Source organism: Danio rerio, chromosome 20 (genome assembly GCF_052040795.2).
Source record: "Danio rerio strain M-AB ecotype USA chromosome 20, GRCz13ab, whole genome shotgun sequence".
NCBI lineage: Eukaryota > Metazoa > Chordata > Actinopteri > Cypriniformes > Danionidae > Danio > Danio rerio.
The window spans coordinates 10,625,113-10,652,364 of NC_141040.1; the positions used below are offsets into that span (position 1 = coordinate 10,625,113).

Here is a 27,252-nt window from a genome sequence, read left to right on the forward strand (position 1 = left end):
CCGCCAAAAAAAAAAAAAAAAAACCCTCTTGTTATTATTTCGAGAACATGACGCATTAAGATGGGATACACTTCACCTAGAATACCGCCCTAAAGCAGTATTCAGGATAGTGAAGCTCACTGCGCTTTGGTGTTTTTCAGATATGAGACAGCCTTGCACACTTCTTGCATGAACTTGCTCTCAAGTGCCTAATCCGCGAGTGTGGGTTTCAAGACCGGCCCATCAAACAACCCTACAAAGGACAGAATGGATAGTCATAGAAATTGCATAGTATGTGAGGAAATAAGGATGTTAGAATTCAACAATACCTGGATTGATTATTTATTTAATAATGTATTCTAAAATAACAACCTACTAAATAGACTTTTGAGATTTTGGATTCAGCCCTGTTCCCCTCCCCCCAAAAAAACAATAAAAAAAGAAGAAGAAAAAACCAACGCAGCACTTATTTTGAAATCTCAAAGTTAAATCAATTTGTCAAACATTAAATCTTTCCATCAGGTAAAGACTGTATCCTTTTTAGCTGTATTTGTTTTGGCATTCCCCATTCATAATGTATAAATAATGACAGTGTTGACAGTGAGCAAACCAGATCTAAATGTATAATTTTCTCTCTCTGTCTCTGTTTTGTTTTGTTCAAATGAACCAAGAAAACTGAACCACAAATTGTGAACATTTTAAGTCTATTAAGTCAGTTTTCTTAAAGTTTATACCAGTTTAAACATATTTAAATATGATTTTCTGTGCTTTATTATATAAACAAATGTCGCTTTGGATTATATTTGTTAAAATTTTGTATGATTTCATATTTCACACAATGGATTTCAGCTTCTTTTAAATCTATGAATACACTGGAAAACTGGATAGGTAATCTATAAACACGCCCATGAATTCTTTGTTATTTTTGAACAAAATTTTATAGATTTTGTTGAGCATCATGCTTGATGGGACTATCACACAGATTTTTTTTTTAGAACGTTCAACAAGAATCCAAAAATCTACAGAAAAGGTACAAAATCTATAACAACAAAAGTAGACAACAGAACAAAACAAAAAGACAAACTAAAGAATATGCCAGGGGGAATATGAATTACAAAAATCACTTTTAATCTACCTTAAAGCAAGTTCACAGTGATGTTTACAAGATCACATACAATACAGTCATCTGGGTATTATAAAAAAAGAGACAATACTGTAAGATTCACATAGTGTTACTGATTTTAAAGCTTTAACATTGCTGGAGGTAGAGATTGTATTTAAATCATATTTCAAATCTTTACAAAAAAAATAAGAAAAAGGGGCTTTACAGACAAAAATTTGCATTTGTGTATAAAAAAATTTGCTAGTAAAATAAACAGATTTATTAGAAAATATTTATCTTTAGCTTTATCAACATGATAAAAACCAAATAAAACATCCTTGTATGACAAAGAAAAATTATATAAAAGAGAGACATGTATAAATAAACTGAATTCTTTCCAAAAAAATCTTAATATGGGTACATTCCCAAAAAAGATGATCGACAGATTCATCTATTTTTCTACAAAAGGAACAAAGGGGATCCTTTTCAGGAAGCATTTTTTTATATAAACATGCACTGGATAAACTCTATGTAGCAATTTGAAGGAAACCTCTTTAACCTTATTTGTGATTAGAAATTTGTTGGGTAAAGACCACACAATCTTCCAAAGAATGTCATGAAATAAATTACTCCAGTGAAATATAACATGAGCTATAGAGGTGACCATTGTTGTAATGACCATTATTATTAAAAAGTTGAGAAACTAAGCTAATATTATTCCTAAACCAATTAGGGAAAAAAATAGATTTATTTTTATAAAAAATATCATGGTTATTCCAGATATAATACTTATGGGGACTGAAGTTGTGTTTATATATTAAACGCCATGCTAATAATACTTGCTTATGAAAATTGGTTAATTTAATAGGAAGTTTGGAGATATTATAATTACATACTAATAAAATAGGGAGGCCACCAACTTTGGAAAAATATACTTGGGAATCACATTCCAAAGGGAATCAGGATCATTCAAAAGCTGCCTCAACCAATTTATCTTGAAAGTATTAATCATAGAAGAAAAATCAAGAAAGTTTAGACCCCATAATCATAACTGTTTATAATAACATATTTTTTAATATAGTGTCTTCTGTTTTTCCAAAGAAAGTCAAAAAGCATTCTATCAACCTCAGCACAGAAAGACTTGTTCACAAACAGTAAGAGAGCAGGATATGTTACTCCTGACATACCCTCACTTTTGGCAAGGAGTGCCCTCCCTCTTAAAGATAAGTCCCTTTGAAGCCAGGAATTAATTTTATTTTTATTTTATTTTTTTTGGTTTTGGCAATTACTGGGTCAAAATTTTATTTACCTCTAATATTGTCATTTTTGCAAATACTTAAACCTAAGTAGCATACTTGAGATTTAACAGGGATATTATAAACCTACAAAAGAAATCTTGTGAAAGTTAATCTTGTGCAATGATTGTAAAATAAAATTGTGCTCAAGAAAATCAAAAGCTTTTTAAAAATATAAAAAAAAGAATAAAGCTCTTCTCCTTAACTAATTCTGCATAATCTAATAACTCTAAGACGAGACGGATATTATCAGAAATGTTTCTTTTTGGGATATAACCTCTTTGCGTTTCCTCTATGATTGTTCCTAGCCAACACAATCTCACGGCAATTCATAACTTTTTCATTTAGTGGCTAATTCGTATGAATTCTCACAATCTAATTTGTACAATTTAGTACGATTTGCTTATCCCCCAATGATGGTTGGGGTTAGGGGTGGGGTTAGGTGCCATGCCTCCTTTTTTTAAAATCGTACCATTTCGTACGACTGAACTCAGGCTGTCCTAGCACACTTTTAAGCCCATTGGCCAATATTAATGCTAATATTTTGTAGTCACAACTTAAGAGTTAAATTGGACGTCAGTTATCTATAAAAAAATAATGTCTTTCTTTGGTTTGGGAATTAAAGTAAGTAAGCCTTGTAATAATGTTGAATGAAGTGCTTCAAAAAAATTCAATGCTTTCTAAAAACAATTCAAGTAAAAAAGGTGCTAAATCTTGATTAGTATAGAAATTTGCACAAAAGGTAGAAATTTGTTTAGAGTCAGAAGACTCGGTTCCATCAATATTCAAGGAATTAATAGTTAGATTTCTAGAGTTGTTCTTTTCCATCCTAAAGAAATAAGCTGTACTTTGCTCTCCCTGCTCAAGCCATCTTCTTGTAGAGCGAATAAAAGTGCCTTCTGCTCTGTATTTATATATTAAGTCTAACTTAGATTGCAATTAAGCAAGTTCTTGAAATTCTGCCTCTGATAGACCATCCTGAACTTTGTTATGAAAGGATATTATTTTATAAAAAATAGACTCATCCTCTTGCTTTTTAAGTTTATCTAGTTGAGTCCCAAATTTCCTAGCACATTTGCCAATTTCATGTTTAAGAAGTTCCCAATTCAATCCATATTTATTTTTTCGCTTTGAGCCAGTATTATTTAATTAAAAATGAAATTTTAATCTGTAATTGATCATGTTTACGCAATGAGGAATTAAGCTTCCAATAAGATGCCCTGGGTCCTGAGAATATATTGTCTGATGAGAGAGGGGACTGAAAAAGAATAGCCTTATGATCAGTTAGAGGGGAATCTTGTCCTCTATAGTTTCAAACAACAAGTCATTATCACGAGTGACATTATAACCATATATATTAACCAAAATTATAACAATATTATTTATACAAACTACCAATATCAGAAAATGTCCCTTCTTATCGCAAAAGTGATGTAAAACGTCTCCAACAAAACTGTTTTTTAAAATTAAAACTCCAGCTGAATGTTCTGAACCATGAGCGAACCAAATGTCATTGCACCACTGATTTTTCCAAAAAGCATAATCACTAGGAATTGAATGTGATTCTTGAAAAAAAACAAAGTCCATCTTGAACGATTTTGCAAGTAAAAACAAAGCTTTCCGCTTAGTAATGTCTCGAAGTCTCCTGGCGTTGAGTGAAATAACAGAAATAGACAGAGTAAAATCAAAAAAAAAAAAAAAACCTCTTAATATGAAGAGAAAAAAAAAGTTCCTTACTGAAGCTTACCCGATGAAAATGCAAAAGTAATAGCTGACAAAATAACTATATAAGAACATTTACAGCTAACTTCAGTGTTCTGAATAGTGTAACATTAGTTATGTGAACCTCTCTTGATTATTTGTTCAGATCATAAAGGGTTAATTTATGAACCTTCAATGAAAGCTCGGTGGCCCACAAAGTATGCTTTTCTTTCTTGCTTACGAGCGTTTTCCTCAAGATCCTTGGAAAATCGAAGACTTTTCACACGAAGAAACTGATGATTTTGCTGCTCTCCACACGCCATCTCTCATTAACCTTAACTGAATGATGACCGCCCGTGGCCTAGTCGTGTTCATTGGCCTCTTCCAGATACGATGAACAGTGTCAATTTTATAAGGTAGAGACAGACCTCCCTCTGGAAAAGTGGCAACACATATGCGAATAGATTCAGCTCTGATGTTTTCACCTTCTTTTTCTGGTATTTCATGCAGGCGCAAATTTCAACAACGCGAGTAACGCTCCAAATCTGCAATCCTAGACTCGCAGAACTACATCTTTTTTTCCTCAGAGCTCACTTTTGCTTCAATAAGGCCAACCTTCCCCTTAACGTTGTTGAGGTCGGCACATATAATGTCAACAGTTTTTTTTTAGCCCTTCTATTTTCATTGCATTGTCTCCAACCATTTTTTCCAGGGCATCCGATCGGTTATTTATTAGCTGAAAAAGCGTGGAGATCACAAAATTATCATCATCAGCTCTGCCTTTCTTTGATGGCGGTTTATCTGGGCTCCCAGGTAACAGTGAAAGTAAAGGGCTATCTCCATGCTGTGGCCTTCCATAAGGCTAGAAACACATGACGTGAAGCACGCGATGTTTCTCCTCCTTTCCTTTTATCTGCCTCTCAATTCATTTTTAAAGTTGTAAGAGGTAACTTTAAAGTAAGATATTTCTCGTTTAGCTGTTAAAGGTTAATTTGTCAGCAGAGCACTACACAAGTAGACTTAGCAGGACACCATCTTGGATCCTCCTCCTGGGAATCGACTATCACACAGATTAACAGCACTTCGGAAATCTTAGTGATGGTGCAAATACAATCAGGAAAAATAATGTATTGAGAGAAAAAGATCCTAGAACATCATTCTGTTGACTACTACTTTGGCTCACTGAGTTCAACTACTGCAGAACACCCAAGTTATATAAAATCTATGATGAAATTTGTTACTTTTGTGATTGTTACATGCAGTAGTGTTGGTGTTCAGTTGGTGTTTCTGTGTGGAGTGTGCATGTTCTTCCGGCGTTCGCGTGGGTTTCCTCCAGGTGCTCCGGTTTCCCCTACAGTCCAAAGACATGTGGTACAGGTGAATTGGGTAGACTAAATTGTCTGTAGTGTATGAGATTGTGTTTGTATGTTACATGCAGTATATATATAACACATTCACTTTAAGACTTAAAATATTACTTAACAAAATGTGAAGTATAAATTATTGCAATATTTGCATATTATTCAATAACATTAAGTAAAATAATAATAAAATTGTGGAAAATTCCTAGGGGGCTCAGATTCCATAGCCCTACTCATAAGACAAAAAAAAACAAGTCATTGGCATAGAACTAAAATTGTTCTTTGATGATGGGTATTAACTTGAACATTCAAATCATAGTTATAATGTGAATAAACTGTCAGCCAAGTATCAACTTGTTTTATTTGTTAAACGTGAATAGATGAAATGTTGACACATAAAAGCCACACTATGTCTATGAATGAGCACTGAATATTGGCTGGAGGCAGTAGCTGGGTTTTGCAGGAGCTGTCAAGGGTAAACGCAGGTCTATGGAGAAGACGGGCGTGTACTGGCAGGAGACAACACTTCTTAAACCTAAGACTTCACTTCCTCAAATGCTTTATTAAAGAGTCACTACAGCTACGCATGGAGCATATCAGTGTCTTTTAGACATTATATTAGTCCTGTTCAGGATGACATCAAGACTAAGTGAGAGAAATGGACAAGTTGGTAAAGAGAAGAAGTGCAAACAAAGAGCCCAAGGTAAGGACATCGTTATTTGCAAGTACAATTTTTATTAATAATGATAATTTTGGGTGGATGTTTTAATTATTTGCCATTATTATTATTATTTTAGGTTTAAATAATATTAAGAATATTTTCTATACTACAAACTTGTTCTATTATGATAACATAATCAATGTTTTTATTCATCTCTATATATATATATATATATATATATATATATATATATATATAGTAGTAGTATTTTATGCATGACAAGTATAATGTAATAAAAGAGTAAGCAAAGGAAATTTTTAAATACAATGAATATGCATGGTATTATTTTCCTTAAGACATACTGTACTTCCTCATTTAGTTCACTTAGTGCATGACTCTCAAATGATACTAAACCTGCTTATACCTGTTTTTGCCTGCGCTAAACTATGTTTTGCCGAAATGGCAGCATGTCAGTCATTCACAGCACCTGTGTTTGTTTATTCATGCTCTTAACCAGAGTTTGATTTCTACATTTACAGATGAGAGACATGCAGTCCAAGAGAGAACTTTTACCAAGTGGATAAACATGCATTTGAAGAGTGTGAGACATATTGTTTCTCTCTGCTTAGCCAATCAATGTATTTACCTTTTAGCAAGCTACACAATGCGATTCTCATTAATTATACCATGGTATTTGCCATAAGTAAGCCTAATAAAAGGATGGTTCGTGTAAAAATATCCACTTAATTTTTCACCCGCAGGCCATCCATTGGCTTCAGTAAAACATTAAAGAAGATATTTAGCTTAAACCATGGCCATCAACGACTGTGTTGAATGTAAAGCAATTTTCTTTTTCAAAGTTTGTGAAAAAAGTAATTTAAAGAGATGGAAAATGGAATTTATGTTATCATTTACGCATTCTCCATTGGTTACAAACCAGTTAAAATGTCATTTTTCTGTTAGGCTAAAAAAAAAGAGATATGTTAAACATTAAAAACATGTAACCATTGACTTCTATAGTATTTGTTTATTCAATTTAGTTAATGGGATCGCTACAATTTTATATTACACCCCTTTAAAATTTGCACATCGATGGATTTGATCTTCAGTGTTTGGAGTTTCAGCAGTGAAATCTAAACCACTAAACTGAACTAAACCTCAACTCAAAACTGGACTGACACAGTTTCAATTTACTAGAACTTCAAGCTGCTTTGACATTTTAAAAGCGCTTTAGAAATAAACAGTAATTGTATTTAATTGAATTATGCTCCCTATGTTACACCATGAAGGTGTTAGAGCAGCTGACTGTAGTATTGATATCCTGGTAACCAACATTAAACAAGACATGCACAATGAAGACAGCTGATCAGTCATGTGAGTGTAATGCCTGCTGTCACAGTATATTCAACAAATGCTTTACCATCTGCCACTATTTGCATTTTTTGCAGTCCAAAACCACCTCAAGCAAGCATTAAATGTTTTTATGGGCAATTAATGGATTTTTATTCGAAATTTGGCATTTACATAACTCATTTCTCATGTGAGAATTTAAAAAGTACATTAACACAGGGTGTTGGAAACCCAGCTAGTGATTTTTAAAATCCAAGTGAATAGTTTGACACTCTGAGAGTCAAAATACTACTACTACTACTACTACCACTAATAATAATAATAAAATACAGGCAACACAAAATAAATACCAATGCTTTTATATATGAAGTAAAAATCATTTCTGTTAAATTTTTACAGCATTATTACTTCCGACAGGAAGCTTCTGCTTTGGACTGTCATAAACACAATGTTTGCTGTGGCTTTAAATTACCATTGCTGTAGCAATGCAAACAGAGGAAACACTTGATAGAATCACTTTTTTATTTAAACATTATCAGCCAATCATTGAACACTTAAAGAAGCAGATAACAAAACTAATGCAAATACTGGGTTTTGGAATAGGCACTGGTGGGGTTTGACACTACAATAAACTTACAGCTTTATATTGTATTAGTATTTGTCTCATATGTCACAGAACAGACTGTTTACAAACATATTAAATTGTAATTTTCCTTTCCCGCCAAATAAATCAATAAAATTCTAATATTAAAATAAACTCATTATTACATTTTTAGACAACTTATGAAGTTGAGGCATGTCTTATTTAGATTTTTTTGTTGCACACTGTTTACACATTGGAAATATAAATAGACTGTAGCACCTTTATGTCTTTCTCTGTGTTGTAGTGTGAGCCACCATTACAAGTCCACCACTTATTTACTGATATTCAAGATGGAAAGGTTCTCATGGCCCTTCTCGAAGAACTGTCAGGCTGTAATTTGGTTAGTCATCACATATTTAACTGAACATTTACACACACTTTTCTCACTAAGTGATGTTGTACATTGATGTGACTTTCCTAAACACATAAAAATTGTTTAATTATTCTTTTTTTTTTTTTTGTATGTTTTTTAGCTTGATAAATTCAGGCCATTTCCACATCGGATCTTCAGACTAAACAATATTTCTAAAGTCTTGAACTTCCTTAAGGACAGAAATGTAAGTTTTGATTTTTGAATAAAGTTTGTCGGCTATAAATTGTAGTATGTAACTCCTCACATGACATATAGGGGGAAATATATTGTAGAAATTTTCCCAATACTGTTTTAAATAAGGAAAGATTCCAATAGTTAACTATTGAAATACATGAATAAAACTAAACCATTTGTGTTGTGGGAACAAATTTATCATATACAGTAGTGACAGTATATTTTACCCCCATGTTTAAACATAAATTTAACATTATTTTCACACAGATAAGTCTTGTAAATATTGAGGCTGATGATATTGCCGATGGCAGCCCTTCAGCTGTTCTCAGGCTAATCTGGAACATCATTGTTTACTATCAGGTAAATCACACTAAGGTTGTGTAATGGTATTGAAAGAATCCATTGTTCTTGTGAGTGAGCATTTAATCTTGTGAGTTAAATCATTTCCTCATTCGTAGATTAAACAGGTCACAAGAAGCCTTGAGAAGTCCCCCTCCACCTTCAGCCTGCTGTCATTACCATGTGACAGTGATTCTTCAGGTCGTAGTTCTCCAGCATCACCCGGAGATGACATTTTTGGCACTTTACCCTCAAAAGGCAAAAAGTCATTAAAAAATCTCAAGTACCGTGGGACAGCTATAAAGACTCTCCTGAGCTGGGCTCAAAACTGCACGGCAAAGTAAGGCAATTAATTTACTGAAGCACAACATGATTTGAGTGTGTGTTTCTTATTACAATGGGTCCAATTTACTTTAATATATTTGACAAAAAAAAACTAAAATCTTGTCTTTTGAACAAAGTAATTTAAGCCCTTGTGCTGATTCAAACCATATTTCGTGAAATGCAAAGGAGAATGATTGATTACCCTTTACCATTAAGGGATAGTTCTCCCCCAAATAAAAGATTTTTAATTTTTTTGCTATTTACTCTCCCTCAAGTGGATCCAAATATTTATACATTTCTTTATTCTGCTAAACACACAAGAAAGTATTTTTAATAAAACTAAAAACCTGTAAACATTGACTTCGATATAGGAGTCGGAAAAAATAATACTATAGAAGCCGATGTTTTTACAGTAGCTTACTTCAAAATATGTTTGTTTGTGTTTACAAAAAAAAAAAAAAAAAGAAAGTCAAACACGTTTTAAATAAATGAATCAAGGATCAATAAACAGCCTTTCTTTGTGGACCATCCTTTTGGAATATTGAATGGATGGTATAATGTTTTCAAAATTCAAAAAGAAGCAGAGTCACTGTTATCTTAAAACAGTTGATTTTCCCCGTTTGATAATTCCTTTTGAGACCAGGTTTCTGTTTTTACCAATAATCACCTTTCCCAGTGAGATAAAACTGAGGACCAGGAGAGAGTGAATTAAAAATAAAGACCCCATTGTCGTGATCTAATTGTACAGTGCATCTAGAAAGTATTCATATCATTTCACTTTTACCACTTTTTTATGTTACAACCTTATTCCAGAATGGAATAAATTAAATTATTATTTCTTATTTATTATTATTTATTTTTAAATTTATTAAAAATAAAAAAGCTGAGAAATCACATCTACTTAAGTTTCCACAACCTTTGCTCAACCTTTGGCAGCAATTACAGCCTTAAGTCTTATTTGAATATGAAGCCACAAGCTTGGTGCACATGTCTTTGGGAATTTTTGCTCATTCCTCTTTGCACTACTTCTCAAGCTCTATTAGGTTGGATGGGAAGCGGCAGTGTACAGCCGTTTTCAGGTCTCTCCAGAGATGTTTAATATGATTTAGGTCTGGGCTCTGGCTGGGCCACTCAAGGGCATTCACCGAGTTGTTGTGAAGACACTCCATTGATATTTTGGCTGTGCTTTGGGTCATTGTCCTGTTGGAAGATGAACCGTCGCCCCAGTCTGAGATCAAGAGCACTCTGAAGCAGGTTTTCATTCAGGATGTCTCTGTACATTGCTGCATTCATCTTTCCCTCTATACTAACTAGTCTTCCAGTTCCTGCTGCAGAAAAACATTACGACAGCATGATCCAGCCACCACCATGCTTCACTGTAGGGATGGTATTAGCCTGGTGATGATGCCTGTTTTTTTCCTAACGCAATGCCTGCCATTTACACCATAGAATTCAAATTTAGTCTCATCAGACAAGGGAATTTAGTTTCTTTTGGTCTGAGAATCCTTCAGATGCCTTTTGGCAAATTCCCTACTAAAGATTGGCTTCCATCTGGCCACTCTACCATACAGGCCTGATTGGTGGATTGCTGAACAGATGGTTGTCCTTCTGTAAGGTTCTCCTCTCTTCTCAGAAGAACAGTGGAGCTCAGACACAGTGACCATCGGGTTATTGATCACCTCTCTGACCTAAGGTCCTTCTCCCCTGATCACTCACCTTATATGGCCAGCCAGCTCTACCCCTTCAGACCTGAATTATGTTCCAAATTTCAGAAAAATGTAAAACTATATTTTCACAGTTCTTGAGGCTCCCATTAATGAGATCAAATTATTATAAAAAAAAAAAAAAAATCTTTAGGTGTATTTTTTTTTTTTTGTCCATTGTAGTGGATATCCGGTCAAAACATTTGTTCTTCCCTAACATTATATTATCATAAAAAAATAATAATAATAAATAAAAAAAATAATAACACAAAAAAAAGTTAGTATACACTTGAAGTTTATTTTCAAGGTCACAAACATCAACAATGTAACGTTTTCACTTTAATTTCTTGGGTTTATTTTTAGATTGCACATTGTTTATAACAAACTAAACTTCTTTAGCATCAATCAATTCAGTCATGTTAGACATGCACACATTTTCTCTTTTTATGTCACAAACTAAACAGTATAACATTTCAACTTCAATTTTAGGGTTTTTTACTTCCTAAATTGCACATTTGTTTCCGAACTGAACATCTTGCGATTAAATCAAGTGGTCATGTTAGAGTCATTTTCGGTGTGCATCTTTTAAACAATTTCCCAGTGACACAAATGTGTTTTCCCAGAACAACCTGGCAGTTTGCATCTTATTACCTTTTTTTCCCATCATAATTTGGCATGTGGTTGACCATATCTTTTTTGACTTCAGGAACTTGCCGACGTTCCATTGCATCTCTTTTTTTTCTCTAGTTGCATTATGGGGAGTAGGGTCGGTAGTGGTGGTGTCAGAATTGCTTGGTCTTTCTCGTTTTCTTGAAACATGCAGCTTCCCAGCACACACAAGTACTTCAGCCACATTCATTTTGAAATCAAGAAGATCCATGATTTTCTGTGGCTGAGTTCCCTTGCTTTCTTGTTCTCTGCGATACTCAAGCCAACTGTTCACCACAGCAAAATCAAAGGCATGAGAAATCATGCGCAGTGGCCATTTGCGAGATCTGATTTCAATCTTGTAATGGCTGATTAGTTGATCAAGCTTGTCCATCCCTCCTATGGCCTTTTTGTATATCTTCACAGCCTCTGGAGGCTTGACCTTCAGATACTGCTTCTCTTTTTGATCCCACCTCTGAACTTCATCTTCTTCTCCAACACCAACAAAGTTGGAAGCCAGCACAAGAGCGATCATCAAACCACTTCACCAGAACCACCTTTCCATCTCTACTTTGAACTTCATTTTGGTTTCCCCACTCTTTCTTTGACATTTCCTTGTCTGTCTTTATTGGAGGATTTGCAAAACAACAAATCCTTGCTGTTCCAGCAACATGGATTTTCTTTTCTGCAAGAACTTCAAGGGCATTGTAAGTTGTGAAGTAATTGTCAAAATAGATCTTATGGTTGTGAACCTTGATTCTCTGGCACAAGTGGGTGACAACAGAAGCTCCATGGCCAAAAACCTTTTTGCTTTGCTCAGAAAGCTCTGTTGTGGCACCTTGGTAGATGAGGAAATCATAAGCAAGCCCACTTTTGCCACAATGGAAATACAACTTCACTCCCCATGGTGTAGGTTTCCCTTTGACATACACAATCCTGAAAGGCACAATCTGCTCATCAACAAAAAGCTCTTCCCCCAGTTGTAGCTGCAGACAGCGTTTCCTTATGGACTCATAGAGTGGTCTGACCTCAAAGAACAACATGCAGGTTGAAGCGGAGTTGAAAAAAATCGATCTCGAGACATGGTATCCTTGAAAATTCCCATATTGATTCTGGAGGACCAGTACATTCTCACTCTAGGAATACCAAGAACACCCATCGCCATATGTAGGCCAACAAGGACTTCAATCTCAGAAGCTGAGGCATGTTTGTAACCCATGACTGCCTTGTCACGGGTTATATATTGGTCATTGTGCTAATCAGCTTAAACATCTCACTTGGAACATACTGCTTGAAGTAGCCATATGGTGGTAGTGGCTCAGGAGGGTCAGCGGAAGGACTTTCCCATGTAGTCTGTACTGGGGTGAAGGGGGTGTGACACTAATGAATATCACTTTTTTTTGTGACATTACAAAGTAATGGTTCTACATTTGCGTCAAGGTCATGATCTTCTCTGTCTTCTCGATCCTGACTTTCCTCTGCCTCAACCTCAATTTTCTCACCCTACCTCTGGTAACAGTGACTCATCTCTGTCTTGCCCTGAAATTGTTAGCAGAAACTGCCCCTTACAAAACAACATAAATATTTTATATTCTAATTCATATTGATATAATATTATAAAACCATATATGCAGATTTATGGTATAGCAGCACTCAATTAATTGAGAAGCATTTAATTGTAATAAAAGACTTAACTAATTAATTAACTAACTATCCCTAATCCTACACTTACCAACTGTTGGAGATCTATCAACTGTATCTCCATCTTCCTCATCACTCCACATATTGTCCACATCTGAGACATTTCCATCTGCTATACATTCAAGGACTTCAAGAACTGTGTACTCTGCATATGAAATTGTTTCAAAAAAAAAAAAAAAAAATAGTGCATTGATATACATTTTGAATATAAAAAGCTCAATTAGCATTGCTGGAGATTTAATTTTAAAAACAGACCTTTAAACCCACTGTGCATCGTAATGGACAAACATATTTTAAAAAAATCCTGATCTAAAGCTTGCAATTCTACAATCGATTTGTAACTTTAATTAGTAAGTTAAATCCCTCTTATTTACATGCAATCTATGAAATATCTGCAAAAAGTGCTGCCATGCTGCTTTTTAGTTCAGTGGATTTTTTTTTCAAATTACGTCATCCAGAGCCGTACTGCCATTTGATTGGATGATAAATGTCCACTCTCAGGGACACTTTCAGGTCTTTTATTTTTAATAAATTTGCAACAATTTCAAAAGCTTTTTTGACATTGTTATTATGGGTTATTGTGTGTAGAATATTGAGGAAGTAAATTAATTTAATCCATTTTGGAATAAGGCTGTAACATAAAAAATGTGGAACAAAATTGAAGCACCATGAATAATTTCCAGATGCACTGTTTTTAATATGGTGTTTCTGAAATGCTTAAAGACAAATAGTAACATCACTACATACAAATTCACAAAAGTTACCAATTCCATCATGGATTTTTTATAATTTGGGTGTTTTGCACTAGTTGAACTCAACTCAAAGCCAAAGTAGAAGTCAACCGAATAGTGTTGTAGGAACTTTTTCTCTCAATACATAAATTTTCCTGGTTGCATGTGCACCGTCACTAAGATTTCCAAAGTGCTGCTAATCTGTGTGATAGTACCATCAAGCATGATGTTCAACAAAATCTACAACTGGAGTAAGGTTTTGTGGTAATGGCGATGAGATTCCTAAAATTAGTTTATGTGATTGAAAAAAAAGTAAAAAGGAGAGCTAAGAGACAAAATCTTTTATGGCAACTTGTAGTCCTTTACAAAGGCTGAGGAAAAAAAAAAAAAAACTCAAAGACAACCACTTAATGCCATTTTCTTTCTCTATGTGTGTTTTTTTGAAACACTAAAACACTTGTACTAAACTGCAGGTGTAGGGGTTAAAGTTGGGACTCGGAAGCAGGGACTAATTAGTTTCTCCAAAATTTCCTGAGTTGAGAAAACCCATGTTGCTACCCAGCTAAGAGTTTTAGATTCTATAATGTTTCTGTATTGCTTTCATTGCTTCTGTATAGCACTATCGACTCCCAGCAAGAAGGTCATTGGTTCGAGTTCTGTCTGGGCCAGTTGGCATCTCTGTGTGGAGTTTGCATGTTCTTTTCGTGTTCACGTAGGTTTCCTCTGAAAGCTCCGGTTTCCCCCACAGTCTAATTTAATTATCCGACAATGAAACGACTAATCTAAATTGCCCGTATTGTGTGAATGAGTGTGTATGAATGTTTTCCAATACCTGGTTGAGGCTGGAAGGGCTTCTACTAAGTAACACATTTGAAAAAATAGTTGGAGGCAGTTCATTCTGCTGTGGTGACCTCTGAAATATAGACTAAGCCGAAGGAAAATGAACGAATGAATGAATGAATGAATGAATGAATAGTAACGTAATATTATTTTTACTTTTGGGATATCTTTGTTTTTAATTGCCAACCATGATTTATTTATCTTTGCTTGAGTTTTTTTTTCTACCTCTTCTTTCAGATATGGAGTAGAAATTCGTGATTTCGGTAAAAGCTGGAGAAGCGGATTAGCATTTGTGGCTCTTGTGAAATTCTTCTGTCCTGAATTTGTGCACATGAGGAAAGCCTTGTCCTCTGAGCCCCGACTAAATATGGAGACAGCCTTCAGAGCAGCGCAGGAGTGGCTGGGGATCCCTCCGCTGCTGAATCCAGATGGTACACACACACACACACACACACGCACACACACACACACACACACACACACACAGACAAATTGTTCCTTTCCTTCTGAAGAGTAGCTGTGCATTGTTTGTGCCCTCTAGGGGAACATACTTAATTGCTGCATGACCTGCTTTCACACTTCAAAAATAAACAATGCAATGAAAACACATGAGCAGGCATCACATTTTGCTGCAGAGTGATTGTGCTAACAGTTTTATTTCCTGCAAATTTGATGTCAGCGTTGTTTTTCTTTTTCTTTTTTATACTTTTTATTGTTTTTTATACCTGACAGTTATGGCAAACATACATAATTGATTCTTTAAAGGACACATATTTTACACCTTTTTAAAGAATTAATATTAATTTTATAGTTCAATTTAAAACACAATTCATATTTTTTTTATTATAATGTGTTAAAAAGTGTCATTTTGGGGGCGTGTATACAGGGCGCTGTTGTAGGGGTGTGTTGCTTTACATGAAAATTAGTTTTGCCTTTCCACCCAGCTTAACAAGGGGGTAAGGCTTGGCGATATGGGCAAAAAATCATACCCTGGTATTTTTAGTAAGAATGATGGTATACGTAAATATATATATATATATATATATATATATATATATATATATATATATATATATATATATATATATATATATATATATATATATAATCTTTGATAAATAAATACAGTAGAGGTTTTTTTTTCCTGCTTAACACTATACACAGCACTACTGTGCTATTGTGCAAATAATAAAACATAACCATAGAAAACAGTTACATTGTCAGAGCAAAAAAGGAACACGCTTAAATAGTAACACAATAAAATGTATTGTAGGATAGAAAAAAACGACATTGAATGTAAATTTGACACAGTCTTATGTTACAATTACAGTGTTGTTATTAGTAATCCTGTATACCACAGTTGTGTGATTTATAAACAACAATTAAATTAGCTGTATTTGTTTTTTTAGTTACACATTTACATGCATGTATTGTGCACAGTTATTAAACAGTGCACATATCGACTATTACTAAAGATAAGTCTTTCATGCCATGCAAAAAAATCCTACACTTTCTTTTGCTTTGACTAAACTTGTTTTACTAAATAATAAATAAGGAGATGGAAATGAATAGACTATAGATATGAGAAAAAACGAAATTGTTTCAAAGTACTATGATGAAATGCCGGTTCAGCATATACAGTTAAGGTCAGAATTATTAGCCCCCTTTGATTTTTTTTTTTTCTTTTTAAATATTTCTCAAAGAATGTTTAACAGAGCAAGGAAATTTTCACTGTATGTCTGATAATATTTTTTCTTCTGAAGAAAGTCTTATTTGTTTTATTTTTTTAAACACAATTTTAAGGACAAAATTATTAGCCCCTTTAAGCTATTTTTTAATCCGACTGCCTACAGAACAAACCATTGTTAAACAACAACTTGCCTAATTACTCTACCTGTCCAGTTAACCTAATTAGTTAAGCCTTTAAATGTCACTTCATGCTGTATAGAAGTGTCTTAAAAATATCTAGTACAATATTATTTACTGTCATTATGGCAAAGACAAAATAAACCAGTTATTAGAAATAAGAATTAAAACTATTATGTTTAGAAATGTGTTTAAAAAAATATTCTCTTCTTTAAACAGAAAAAAAAAAACAATAATAAACAGGTGGCCTAATAATTCAGGGGGACTAATAATTCTGACTTCAACTGTAAATGTAAATAGTCATTTTAACAGAGCAGAACGTAGAGCTAAATGTGTTAAAACGTAAATGTAAAGAAGTGACCGTCATGTACAGTAATAAATACTGAACTAATAATCAGTAAATATAATGTGGTTTCACTTTGAAATGTTGTATAAAGTCGTCCCATTTTGGCGTTTTAATTCTTTTGAACACATTCAGGTGCTGCTTGTCAGTTTGAGAAGGCTTCTATGTTTGTTCTTGCTGTTAATTGCAGAAGAAATTATCGAGAAAAGGTTTCTGATAAGCCACTGTGACAGCTGCAGGCACTGTGTGACATGTGTGCACGCAAGGAGGAGTCAGATTTCGATACAGCACCGGCACTGCATGTTCCACCATGTTGCGTCAGTGATGGGTTGTTCTTGAATGATTCATTCATTTTGAACAAATCTTTTGTATATCTCATAGAGTAAATTATTCATTTGTGCATGCGCACATTTGTGCAAGTAGAGCTCGCTAGCTACCTATCAATATGAACGATATTGGATAATCCCGCATTGCATTGGGAAATCATAATGATATATCCCCAGAACTTGATACACCGCCCAGTCTTCAAGGGGGCAGAGCCAAGAGCTCCCCCACTTTGTGTATGGCAACAGTCAGGCAGACAGAGAGAAGCAACATGAGTGAGAGGACCAGCATTCAGCCGTACATGTACGACTCGGACAAAGACCAAGCAGAGACTAGTGTTGAGGAAACAATATTCCTAATGTGCCAGAATGTGTCAGAGTGGTAGTTACAAAATCATTTGTGTCTGTGTGTAGTTTTACAGCCGCTATGTAACTACACATGCATCATCCATAAAGGCATTTAATGATTAACCGGTTTCACTATTAACTGCGCTTTGATCCATCACAGTTATTCAATCATAAAGGCTTCTCAACACCGTGTTTCTGCATGGAACAAAACTGCGGCAACTAAACAAAGTTATGCCAACTGTGTCTGTGTGCTAGCTTAAAGTTCCGAGCTTGTACACCGAGACTAACCACGCAAACTGGATTAACTTTGACTGAGGCTATAACTAAGGCAAGTTCTTTATTTCCAATGGAGGTACGTGAACGCGAGACAACGTGCTCACACTTTCCTGCTGCACCTAGTTGAGATGAGTTGAGGGAGCTTCTGTGACTGGGAAAGGCAAACAGCTGAAGTTTAAGGAAGATGCAATGAACAGTGCAAAGGTTTGCAAACCCACTTAAAGTTACAAACAATGGCACAGATGCGAATGATCATGTGGTGAATGTTTATCCGCCAGCCGAGATCAATCGAGTGCTTTTAGAGAGTGCTAAAAGAATTGGTGGATCAGCAGTTTTTAATGGCCCAAATCTGATAGGTTGCGTTCACTTCGTGTTCAGCGCAAATGGCTGCTAAATGTAAAATTTCTTTTGCTCATTCGCAGGAAGACGATGTAGGCTCTTGTATTGAGCCCATTGAGGCTTACACCCAAAAATAGAGCAAAGGTGTTTCTTTAGTGACACCGCTTTGACTCACACGCTGAAAATGGCAGACGTGAAACAACAAACTGAGGATGTGGTGATGTGCGCCTGTCAATCAATATTGGTGGGCAGGGGGACCGCACTCCAACGTCAAGTTGCGGTCAGTCTCAAAACCGCTCCAGTTGGTCCACCGTTTTTATGTTGTTATATTGAAAAACAAAGGACTAGGTGTGTTTATATCACCACAATATAACAGCCTATACATTATAACTACACAAGAGTCTGTCAAAACAGCTTGAGAAGTAAATTGTTTATCATAGGTGCCCTTTAATGTTTAAAAAAACAAAAACAAAACTGGACCTCCAGCTAGTGTGTTTGATTGATTTGACTTGATAATTGTTTTCTTTTTGCAGATGTGGCAGTCCATTCACCAGATGAGCAGTCCATCATCACCTATATCGCCCAGTTTCTTGAATGTTGTCCAGGCCATGATGAGGTGAGGATATCTTTCCACTCATAGGCTGAGTAGAGTAGTAAAGAGTATCAGTATTCTTTTATAAAGTCAAATGTTTGTGAGCCAAAATCCTCTTTGCTGTCATAAATGAAGTATAAACAATGGATTTAACTTAGTAGTAACAAGTTTTAGTTTTTTTGTTTGTTTACTAAAATATTTTAAATTTCATTTTGAATATTAGATTAATTTTCTTACCTTATTGGCAGAATATTTAATTTAATTATTATTTAACTTAATTAAAAACTCACTTATTATTGACGTATTATTTATGAGAACAAGATTTTTTTTTTTACTTGTCCAGAAAATGCTTCTTGATTTAAGAATGTTTAGACAATTGGACTAGAAACAAGATAAAGACTACATTCATTCTCTTTTCGTCCTAGTCCCTTTATTAATCTGGGGTCGCTAAAGCGGAATAAACCACCAACTTACCCAGCATATGTTTTACACAGCGGATGTCCTTACAGCAGCAACCCATCTCTGGGAAACATCCATGACACTCATTTACTCTCATACAAAAGATTAATTTTCCTCATAATTCCTGCAGCACGTGGACTTTATGATTGTATATGAGCGTCAAAATTGTCTGTTCTGCAAAATATTTGACTGCGTGTCACTGCATGTCAAACGACTTAAACGATATAATTAAAGAAATTTTCACTGTGCTGAGCGAGGGAGCTTCTGACCAGCGCATCATCGATGACGTTAGCGTGCCCAGGCCTGAATGTAATGTGAGTGCGGGCCGCCGGGGGACCAGAGGGGGGAAAAGCGTGCTTTGGCTAGGTTCAAGTCAACTGTACATAGTGTGAGTACACCCTAGTTTGCTGTATGACCAGCTTTCACGCTTCAAATGCAGAAGCGAACATTACAAATATTTAGTTTTGCTGTTTGCTCAAACTAGCTAATTTAAAAGGAGCTGAAACAAGACAGTTCTTGAGATTTTTGCGACAACTTAATTGTTTTAAGATCAATCCACTTAATTTAAAAAAAAATATATATTAGGTTAACGTAATTCCATCATGCTGTCCCAATACAAATTAATTGGTCAGACTTACCAAACTTACCAAAATAAACTTTTTCAGTGGTTTAACTTGCACGGATAAATAGTTGACCTAAAGAATAACAATGTGCAAAATAAACATTGCACTATGTACTGTTTTGCATCTGAACAACTCTGGTTTGCACTCCTTGCCATGAACCTAATTGTATTGTTTACAAATTTGTTTTTTTACTCATAATTTTAGATTTTAATAAATGTGTAATTGTATTTATTGTAATTTCTTTTTAAAATTCTACATTTTTGTAATAATATTACATACATGTCAACACTCCTATTTTTCCAGAGATTCTCCCGCATTTTGCATTCTATCATCCTGTAAAGGTATTTTCCCACATTTCTCCCATATTTTTAATCTTTCTTTGAAGGGTGGCAAAATACTTAAAGGGTCACGAAACACCAAAACACATTTTTTGAGCTGTATAACAGTCGTATATGTGTCCCACACTGCTAAAAACACTATTAGGACACCTATATTTCACTAAAAAGTGTAAATTGGTTGTTTTTGCGTTATTTCAAGCAAATTCGTACTTCCGGTTTGAAACAAATTTTTGAAGCTGCGTCACGGCCATGACATAATAGCCTGTATTCCAGCGTGCAGACTGGGCGTCTGTGCCAGAGTGTGTCTTATTACGTCTTACAGTGTGCCACATTAATGCATGAGTAAGGCTTGGTTCAAACCAATCAGCGTGCTCTATTGTTCAACTTTATTAATATTTATTACAGTCACAGTGTTTAGACGACAGACACACCACGTTGTATTGGCAAAACAAGCGTGAAGTGTTGCATTTATAGTTTGCTGCAGTTAAGTTTCGTTTTCATTTTCTCTCTGTGAGAGAAATCTGGAGTCACGTGTGGATTGACAGTGTACGCGACGCTCGACAACAATAACTTACGTGTCTAAGGAGGAACTTTGTTTACCTGAGAGCTGTTCTTATCTGCAAATGCTGAGATCCGGATTCGCTTGTAGTCTCCTCTTAATAAAGACGCGGCTCTAGTTGCTGGTGATTGTCCTGTCTCTACAGATTTGGTAAGTGAGCGACCAGTGGTCTTTGTTTATTCAGTTTGTTCGTATCGAACTAACTATTGCACCGAGTGTAAACATGTTAGCACTACAACCAAACTTTAACCTTGTGTAGGGTGTTCACCGCATTTAGTGACCGGAAAAACAAACGCGGCTTTCTGATGCTATCTGTTGTGTGCATCTAAGTTTCCGGGAAATGCAGAGGTTTTTTTCTCTCATTCGCCGTGCGGTATCAAACATTGCATGAAAAATACAAGCTTAGAGCAGTTCCTCGAATCAAATATTTCGTTTGTCGCGAGGGGCATAAATGAATTCCCTGAATGAAAGAGCCAAACTGCAGTTAAAGTCCACCATTTAGTAATTTGGCAAATAATTTGACTACAGATGTCCATGTAGGTTAAACACCATCACTTTCTCCTGTGTGTCTGTGTGTGTATTTTGACTCTGAAACTCGCGCGTGCCCAAATAGACACTCCCACACCATCCCACTTTTCTTCCTCCGACACTCCCCCCTAAACAGAGCTGGACACGCCCACTTTACTGACTTTTTCCCAAAGTAGAGGTGTGAAAACACCCTGCTGAAACGAGGGGGTTTCATGGCTCTTTAAAAGAGCCGATACTCTCTATATGCAACTCATACCACCAATCCTCCCTATATGCAACTCATACCAGGGGATGGCCCTTGCTCTTAAATGTGAAATTGTTCCGCACTTCCATGTTATTTAAGCATGAAAACTCTTTAAAATAACTATAAAAAACATCTGGATTGCTTTTCTTTCCATTACAGGCACTGTTGCCCCTCCCAGGGCTGGATTAACCAATGAGCCTTATGAACACAGGCCCAAGGGCCCATGTGCACTTAAGGCCCCCTGCGAGGGAAATTTCGGAGTGCCTTTTTAGGCTAAGTGCAAATCGAGCACCTAGTTGGAATAAGCTATTCACGGTTTATGCCCATCAATGCCTGATTGACAGAGACAGCATGTGTACAGAGCGAAGTAGAAATACAGCGTGAGTGGCGTACCTCGTAAAGTGAACAGCATCATTTTTTGACGCGTTTAATCATCCATTCAGTTCAAATCCACCATCTGCTAAACTCGTGCAACTTTTTCTCTCCACATTACATATCAGATTGGAAATATATTTATTTTAATAGGAAAGAAACATAAACAAAAATGCAAATGTAATATAAAGTCACAAGTGCCTCATTGGTATTTTATAATGTTAAACCTTAGCCTATTTCATATGTGTAACAGCATCTAAATAGTGAATATAGTCTATAAACAGTTATTCCATCTGGTGTTAATTGTTAGCAACATTAGGTTTATAATCAAGTTGATCTATGCTGTTTGCCTACTCTTCATCACAAGGAGAGTAGAGAAAATACAGGGAGAAGAGGATAGCGACAGTAAATCATTAATAAGTGTGTGTATTATAAAAGACTCAGATTCATAGAACTAGATTGGAGAGGCATTGTGTGTTATATGCCATGCCAATAATATGATATTCTTAAAACAGTCAGTTCATGTAGTGGTGCGTGATTGTCAGACGCGCTCTATAGTGATAAATAAGATGCTGTTTCCCAAACGGATTCTGTACAGGCGAGTTGAAGTAGAGAGAAAGTGGAAACTCAGGGTTTTGAGTGGGTGAACAGACATATACACATAATAATATGTAAACATTTTCTTGTAAATACAACAAATTTAGTCTTAAATGAGCATAACATTTTTGGAAAGCAATCGATTGCTTTCATTATATGTGTGTGCATTTTTAAAGTGACACCGCTGTTATTTTATGTAGTCAAATGAAAAAATCTAAATCAGAGATTCATTCACTGCCCTTCAATCAGAATGTTTAAGTTATACAGTTAAGAAAAGGTTAATGAGATTTGATAACTTGATTCAATTTCTTTATAATAGTTATTCATTTAAATAGGCTAAACTTTAATTTATTGTCTGCATTTTGTAATGTAAGCTATTGATTCTATTCTTTCTTATTAATACAAAAAAAAAAAAAAAACTATAACTATTGTTGACAGGTATGATATAAATATGCATTTTATATCGTAGCCTCTTGCAATTAACTAATTTCATGGTTTTAATATGCTTTTGCGATTTGATTTCGAATAACTGCACAGCCATAAAGCTGACTTTAACTTTAATTGTAAATTTGATCTCTTATATATATATATATATATATATATATATATATATATATATATATATATATATATGAAGGCATAGAAGTTGTATGCCTTTTAAGCATATTAAGGATCTTACGCCAGTAATGTATTGTAATTAACGAGTTTTGGTGCTTGTTCAAACTAAGTGAAGTTTATTTAAAAAGAAATTTGGAGAGAATTTCAAATGATTGTTCACAGCTTTTCCAACTTTAGCTAATGACTAATTAACCTATCAGAGGATCCTTAACTCATTATAAATAATATAAATAACCAGACTTTTCTCATCTCATCTTTTCTCATCTCTTTGTCTTGAAGAACCACCCCCCCCCCCCCCCCCCAACTCTACTCTTCCTCCTTTCAAATGGGCGACACAGTGGCTAGTGATTAGCGCTGTTGTCTCACAGCAAGAATGCCACTGGTTTAATTCCTTTCCAAACCAGGCAACATTTCTGTCATTTCCTCCCACAGTTCAAAAACAAGCATTCTAAACAATTAATCAAAAATATTTTAGCCAAACTCTGAGTACACCTTTTCAGCATCCATATCTGACACTTAGCCACAATAAGCAGGAGGGGGAGTCATCGAGATCTACCTGAGCTCAAACTCCCCTCTCACCTTGCAACGGGAGGGAGCCCGGGGCTCGAGGATCTCATAAGCTCAGGGCTCTTTCCCGGGACAGCACGCCGAACAAGTTTTATTATCAATCATTAGCGAAGTGTAAACTCTTGAAATTATTTAAAATAAGTTTAAACAACACAATTCTTGCATTTTTTGAGACAACTTAATTATGTTCAATCCACTTTGTATTTATAAGTTAAGTTAACTTAATCGATTTGTGTTGGGACATGAATTGTGTGAAAGCCAGCATTTTTTTTATAGTGTAGCTGATCATCATTAGACTAATTACTGAATTACATTTCTACCTTGAAAATCTGTAGTGATGATACTGAAAATTCTACATATTTTTAATCCTGTGATATTTACTCATTCCCAGGATGCCATGTCAACAGATTCCTCTCGAGGTACGCCAAACTCCACTGAAAGATGGGACAGGGTGTCGACTGATTCTGACAGCTGTGTTTTCCCATCTAATGTCTCCACAGAGGCTTTGAGAGACCTTTATAACCTTTCTGAGACCAGTGAAGAAGAACAAACCTACCATACTGGAGATCAAGAGTCACTTTCAGTCTGTCAAGAAAACATTAGGGATTTAGCAGCCCGTTCTGAATCTTTACTCAATGTGAAGAAAACTTCCACTGGGGGGCAGTGTTGTGATTCTATAGCATGGAGGAAAAGATGGATAGGAAGCCTGGAGGATGATGGGAACTGTTCTGAGGTTTCAAAGGAGGCTGTTTATTCTCTGTCAGTGCTGGATTCAGATGAGGAGGACGCATTTAGCTACATCTTAGAGCTGGACCATAAAGATTCTGGGCTGGAGTCAAATATTGACTTTGGATTAAATACAGTTATGGATTCACAAGCAGTGGAGTTTGATTTAAATGTTGCCAGCATTTTTGAAACTCAAGAAAGTGAAATAAAGTATTGTTGTTGTGAAGCACAGAGGAATCTGAAGGCCACTGATGTATCAGTGAGGTCAGGTGGTGGTAAATGTACAAACAAAATCACTCTGGATCAAGTCAGACCTACTAAGAGTAATATTTTGACTGAAAATAACTGTGACGAAAAGACTTTGCCTGCTTCTGACACTTTGCTGATGAATCAAAATAGTATTGAGAAGATAGAAAATAACTTCAAGTTATACACTGATGAACGCCCAGACTTGAATTGTTCGTTAAAAATGAAGGAGAGTGATTCTGCAGATGCATTTACTCACAGCAATGGTACTGATGATGCATTTGTCCATCTGGATAATTGTGTAGATGAAGACAAACTCAGAGAGGAACTTTTCCTTTGTCCAGTGAAGGAAAATCTGTTGGATAATGACCAGTATGAGCAAAACAATGTTTTGGATCGAAGCGTTTTGGATGGAATAACAGAAGAACCTGCGGTTTCACATGCAAAGAGGTAGTTATTATACTCTACATTATTACCTTGAAATAAGTAGCTTTGTTTAACTAGACTCAATGAATATATGTTCCTCTATCAGAATGTTTGCAAAACTGTTCACACATACATTTCATTTTGCAGTTCAAATCAAACTTAATGGCAGTAAAAAAGCAACAACATTAAATTTTAAAGGGATAGTTAACCCAAAAATATTATTATTGCTGTTGTTGTTTTGATGGAACTATGATCATTCAACGCAAACCATTAAACTATAACTAACATCCATGACTTTGGCATTAAGGTCTTCTAAAGCCAAAGAATGGTTTGAGAAACTGACAATTATTTACAGTATTAAATGTGACACTAAACCACAAAACCTTACAAAAGTCTTATTTTGCATGAGCATTTTTGGCAAAAAATTTGGCAAAAAAATTGAAGTTCCTGTTTCAAAGCTTACAGATAGATGCCTAATTTGTATGTCATTGACACTTTTGGCACTTTTTTGGAGTATTTTCATAAGTTTTGTTTTTCCTGTAAATGATTCAATAAATACCGTACCGTGACATTCATACCGAGGTATTACCGTACCGTGAAATTCTGATACCGTTACATCCCTAATGCTTTATGTTCCAGATTGTCAAGTAGTTGTATGTCAGGCAAATAATTGCCCTTATTTATCCACAGGGCCTTTTTTTTTCTAAGTTGATATTTAGCTGCACCATATTAGTGTTTTGTAACATCTAGCTTTTATGAGGTGAGTTGTTTGCCCAATGCTCAACCCCCAATGTGGAGGACCAGGTCATACACACATACACTACGGACTATTTAGCTTTCCCAATTTATCTACAGCACATGTCTTTTGACTGTGGAGGAAACTAGAGCACCTGGGGGAAACTCACACAAACACAGGGAGAACATGCAAACTCCATTCAGAAATGCCACCTGACCCAGCTGGGGCTTGAACCAGTGACCTTCCTGCAGTGATACCCACTGCACCACCATGTGGCCTTCAATATTGCCCTGCTTTCACGTGACATTTAAATTTGTTTTCCCCCAGAAAATATACACTTGGTCCAAGGTCACAAATATTATCCACAGCTTTGATAGTGGCTTTTGAACGTGTAACAATAATATAAAAAGAAAATAATAATAATAAATAAATAAATGTTATCATTTAGAACAGTTTACCATTATGCTTTATGATGTGTAACGTATTTGAGGCTTGCATCACATAATTACATTTCATACATCAGAACAATGTAATACAACATTCACATTCATTAACATTAATCCGATTTTTAAACTGAACCCGCTTCAAATGCTGCTCATTATGAAAATATTGTGAAATGTGCAAAAAAACTATCTAATATTTTACAGGCTCTTTTTCTAAGTCTGGATTTCTTTTAAATAGCTGGTATGTTTGATTCTGTTTTCCTCTTGTGTGTTTTAGGAAGGAGGGTCTTGACCAAGCTAGTTATGAGGTGCAAGAGCTACACATGCTTCTGTTTCTCTGGATGATTGCCTACTGTGTCCTTATGTATCCTCATCTGGATATCTTCAGTCTACTAAGCCCAAACTGAAAATACAGATCAATACAGACACAAGCAGAGTAGTACAAAGTGCAGTTATGTGTGCCCACACATGTACTTTGTTCATGTATTTTTTTAGTGTTTGTAAGCCAGGACCAGTTTTAAAACAGTGCACTCTGGATTTACAGTTGAATTGCTGGTATTTAATGTAAAGAATGTGGACTTTCAGTATCATTTTGTAAGATAATTCCAAAGCTCTCAATAAATTTTGTTTATTCTTTGAAAAAAAGGCCATGTTACCAGTTTTATTTCACCCTATGTTTTTTTTTTTACAAATAATGACAGTCAAACTTACTTTTAGTAAAAAAAAAAAAATGCACATCTCTTAGAATTAGAAATAAA

The 27,252-nt window shown here is 35.2% G+C and overlaps 1 protein-coding gene across 3 annotated transcripts; it reads left to right on the plus strand.

Moving 5' to 3' along the window:
- The first annotated feature begins 5,995 nt into the window (after nt 1-5,995).
- Nucleotides 5,996-27,139, plus strand: clmnb (calmin b). Of its 3 annotated transcripts, XM_087296612.1 has the most exons (11): nt 5,996-6,141; nt 6,639-6,700; nt 8,337-8,432; nt 8,566-8,649; nt 8,907-8,999; nt 9,098-9,318; nt 15,163-15,356; nt 18,954-19,036; nt 24,309-24,336; nt 24,418-25,339; nt 26,772-27,139. In XM_087296612.1, the coding sequence occupies exons 1-11, from the start codon at nt 6,072-6,074 to the stop codon at nt 26,899-26,901; spliced, it is 1,983 nt and encodes a 660-aa protein (XP_087152738.1). In that variant the 5' UTR covers nt 5,996-6,071; the 3' UTR covers nt 26,902-27,139.
- The last annotated feature ends 113 nt before the right edge of the window (nt 27,140-27,252 follow it).

Excerpts from the sequence above, each read along its gene's own strand:
- clmnb (XM_087296612.1), top strand. The coding sequence starts at position 6,072 with ATGACATCAAGACTAAGTGAGAGAAATGGACAAGTTGGTAAAGAGAAG. Across the intron at positions 6,701-8,336 it reads TAAACATGCATTTGAAGAGT|TGTGAGCCACCATTACAAGT; the intron begins GTGAGACATATT and ends TCTGTGTTGTAG. Across the intron at positions 24,337-24,417 it reads GTCAACAGATTCCTCTCGAG|AGGCTTTGAGAGACCTTTAT; the intron begins GTACGCCAAACT and ends ATGTCTCCACAG.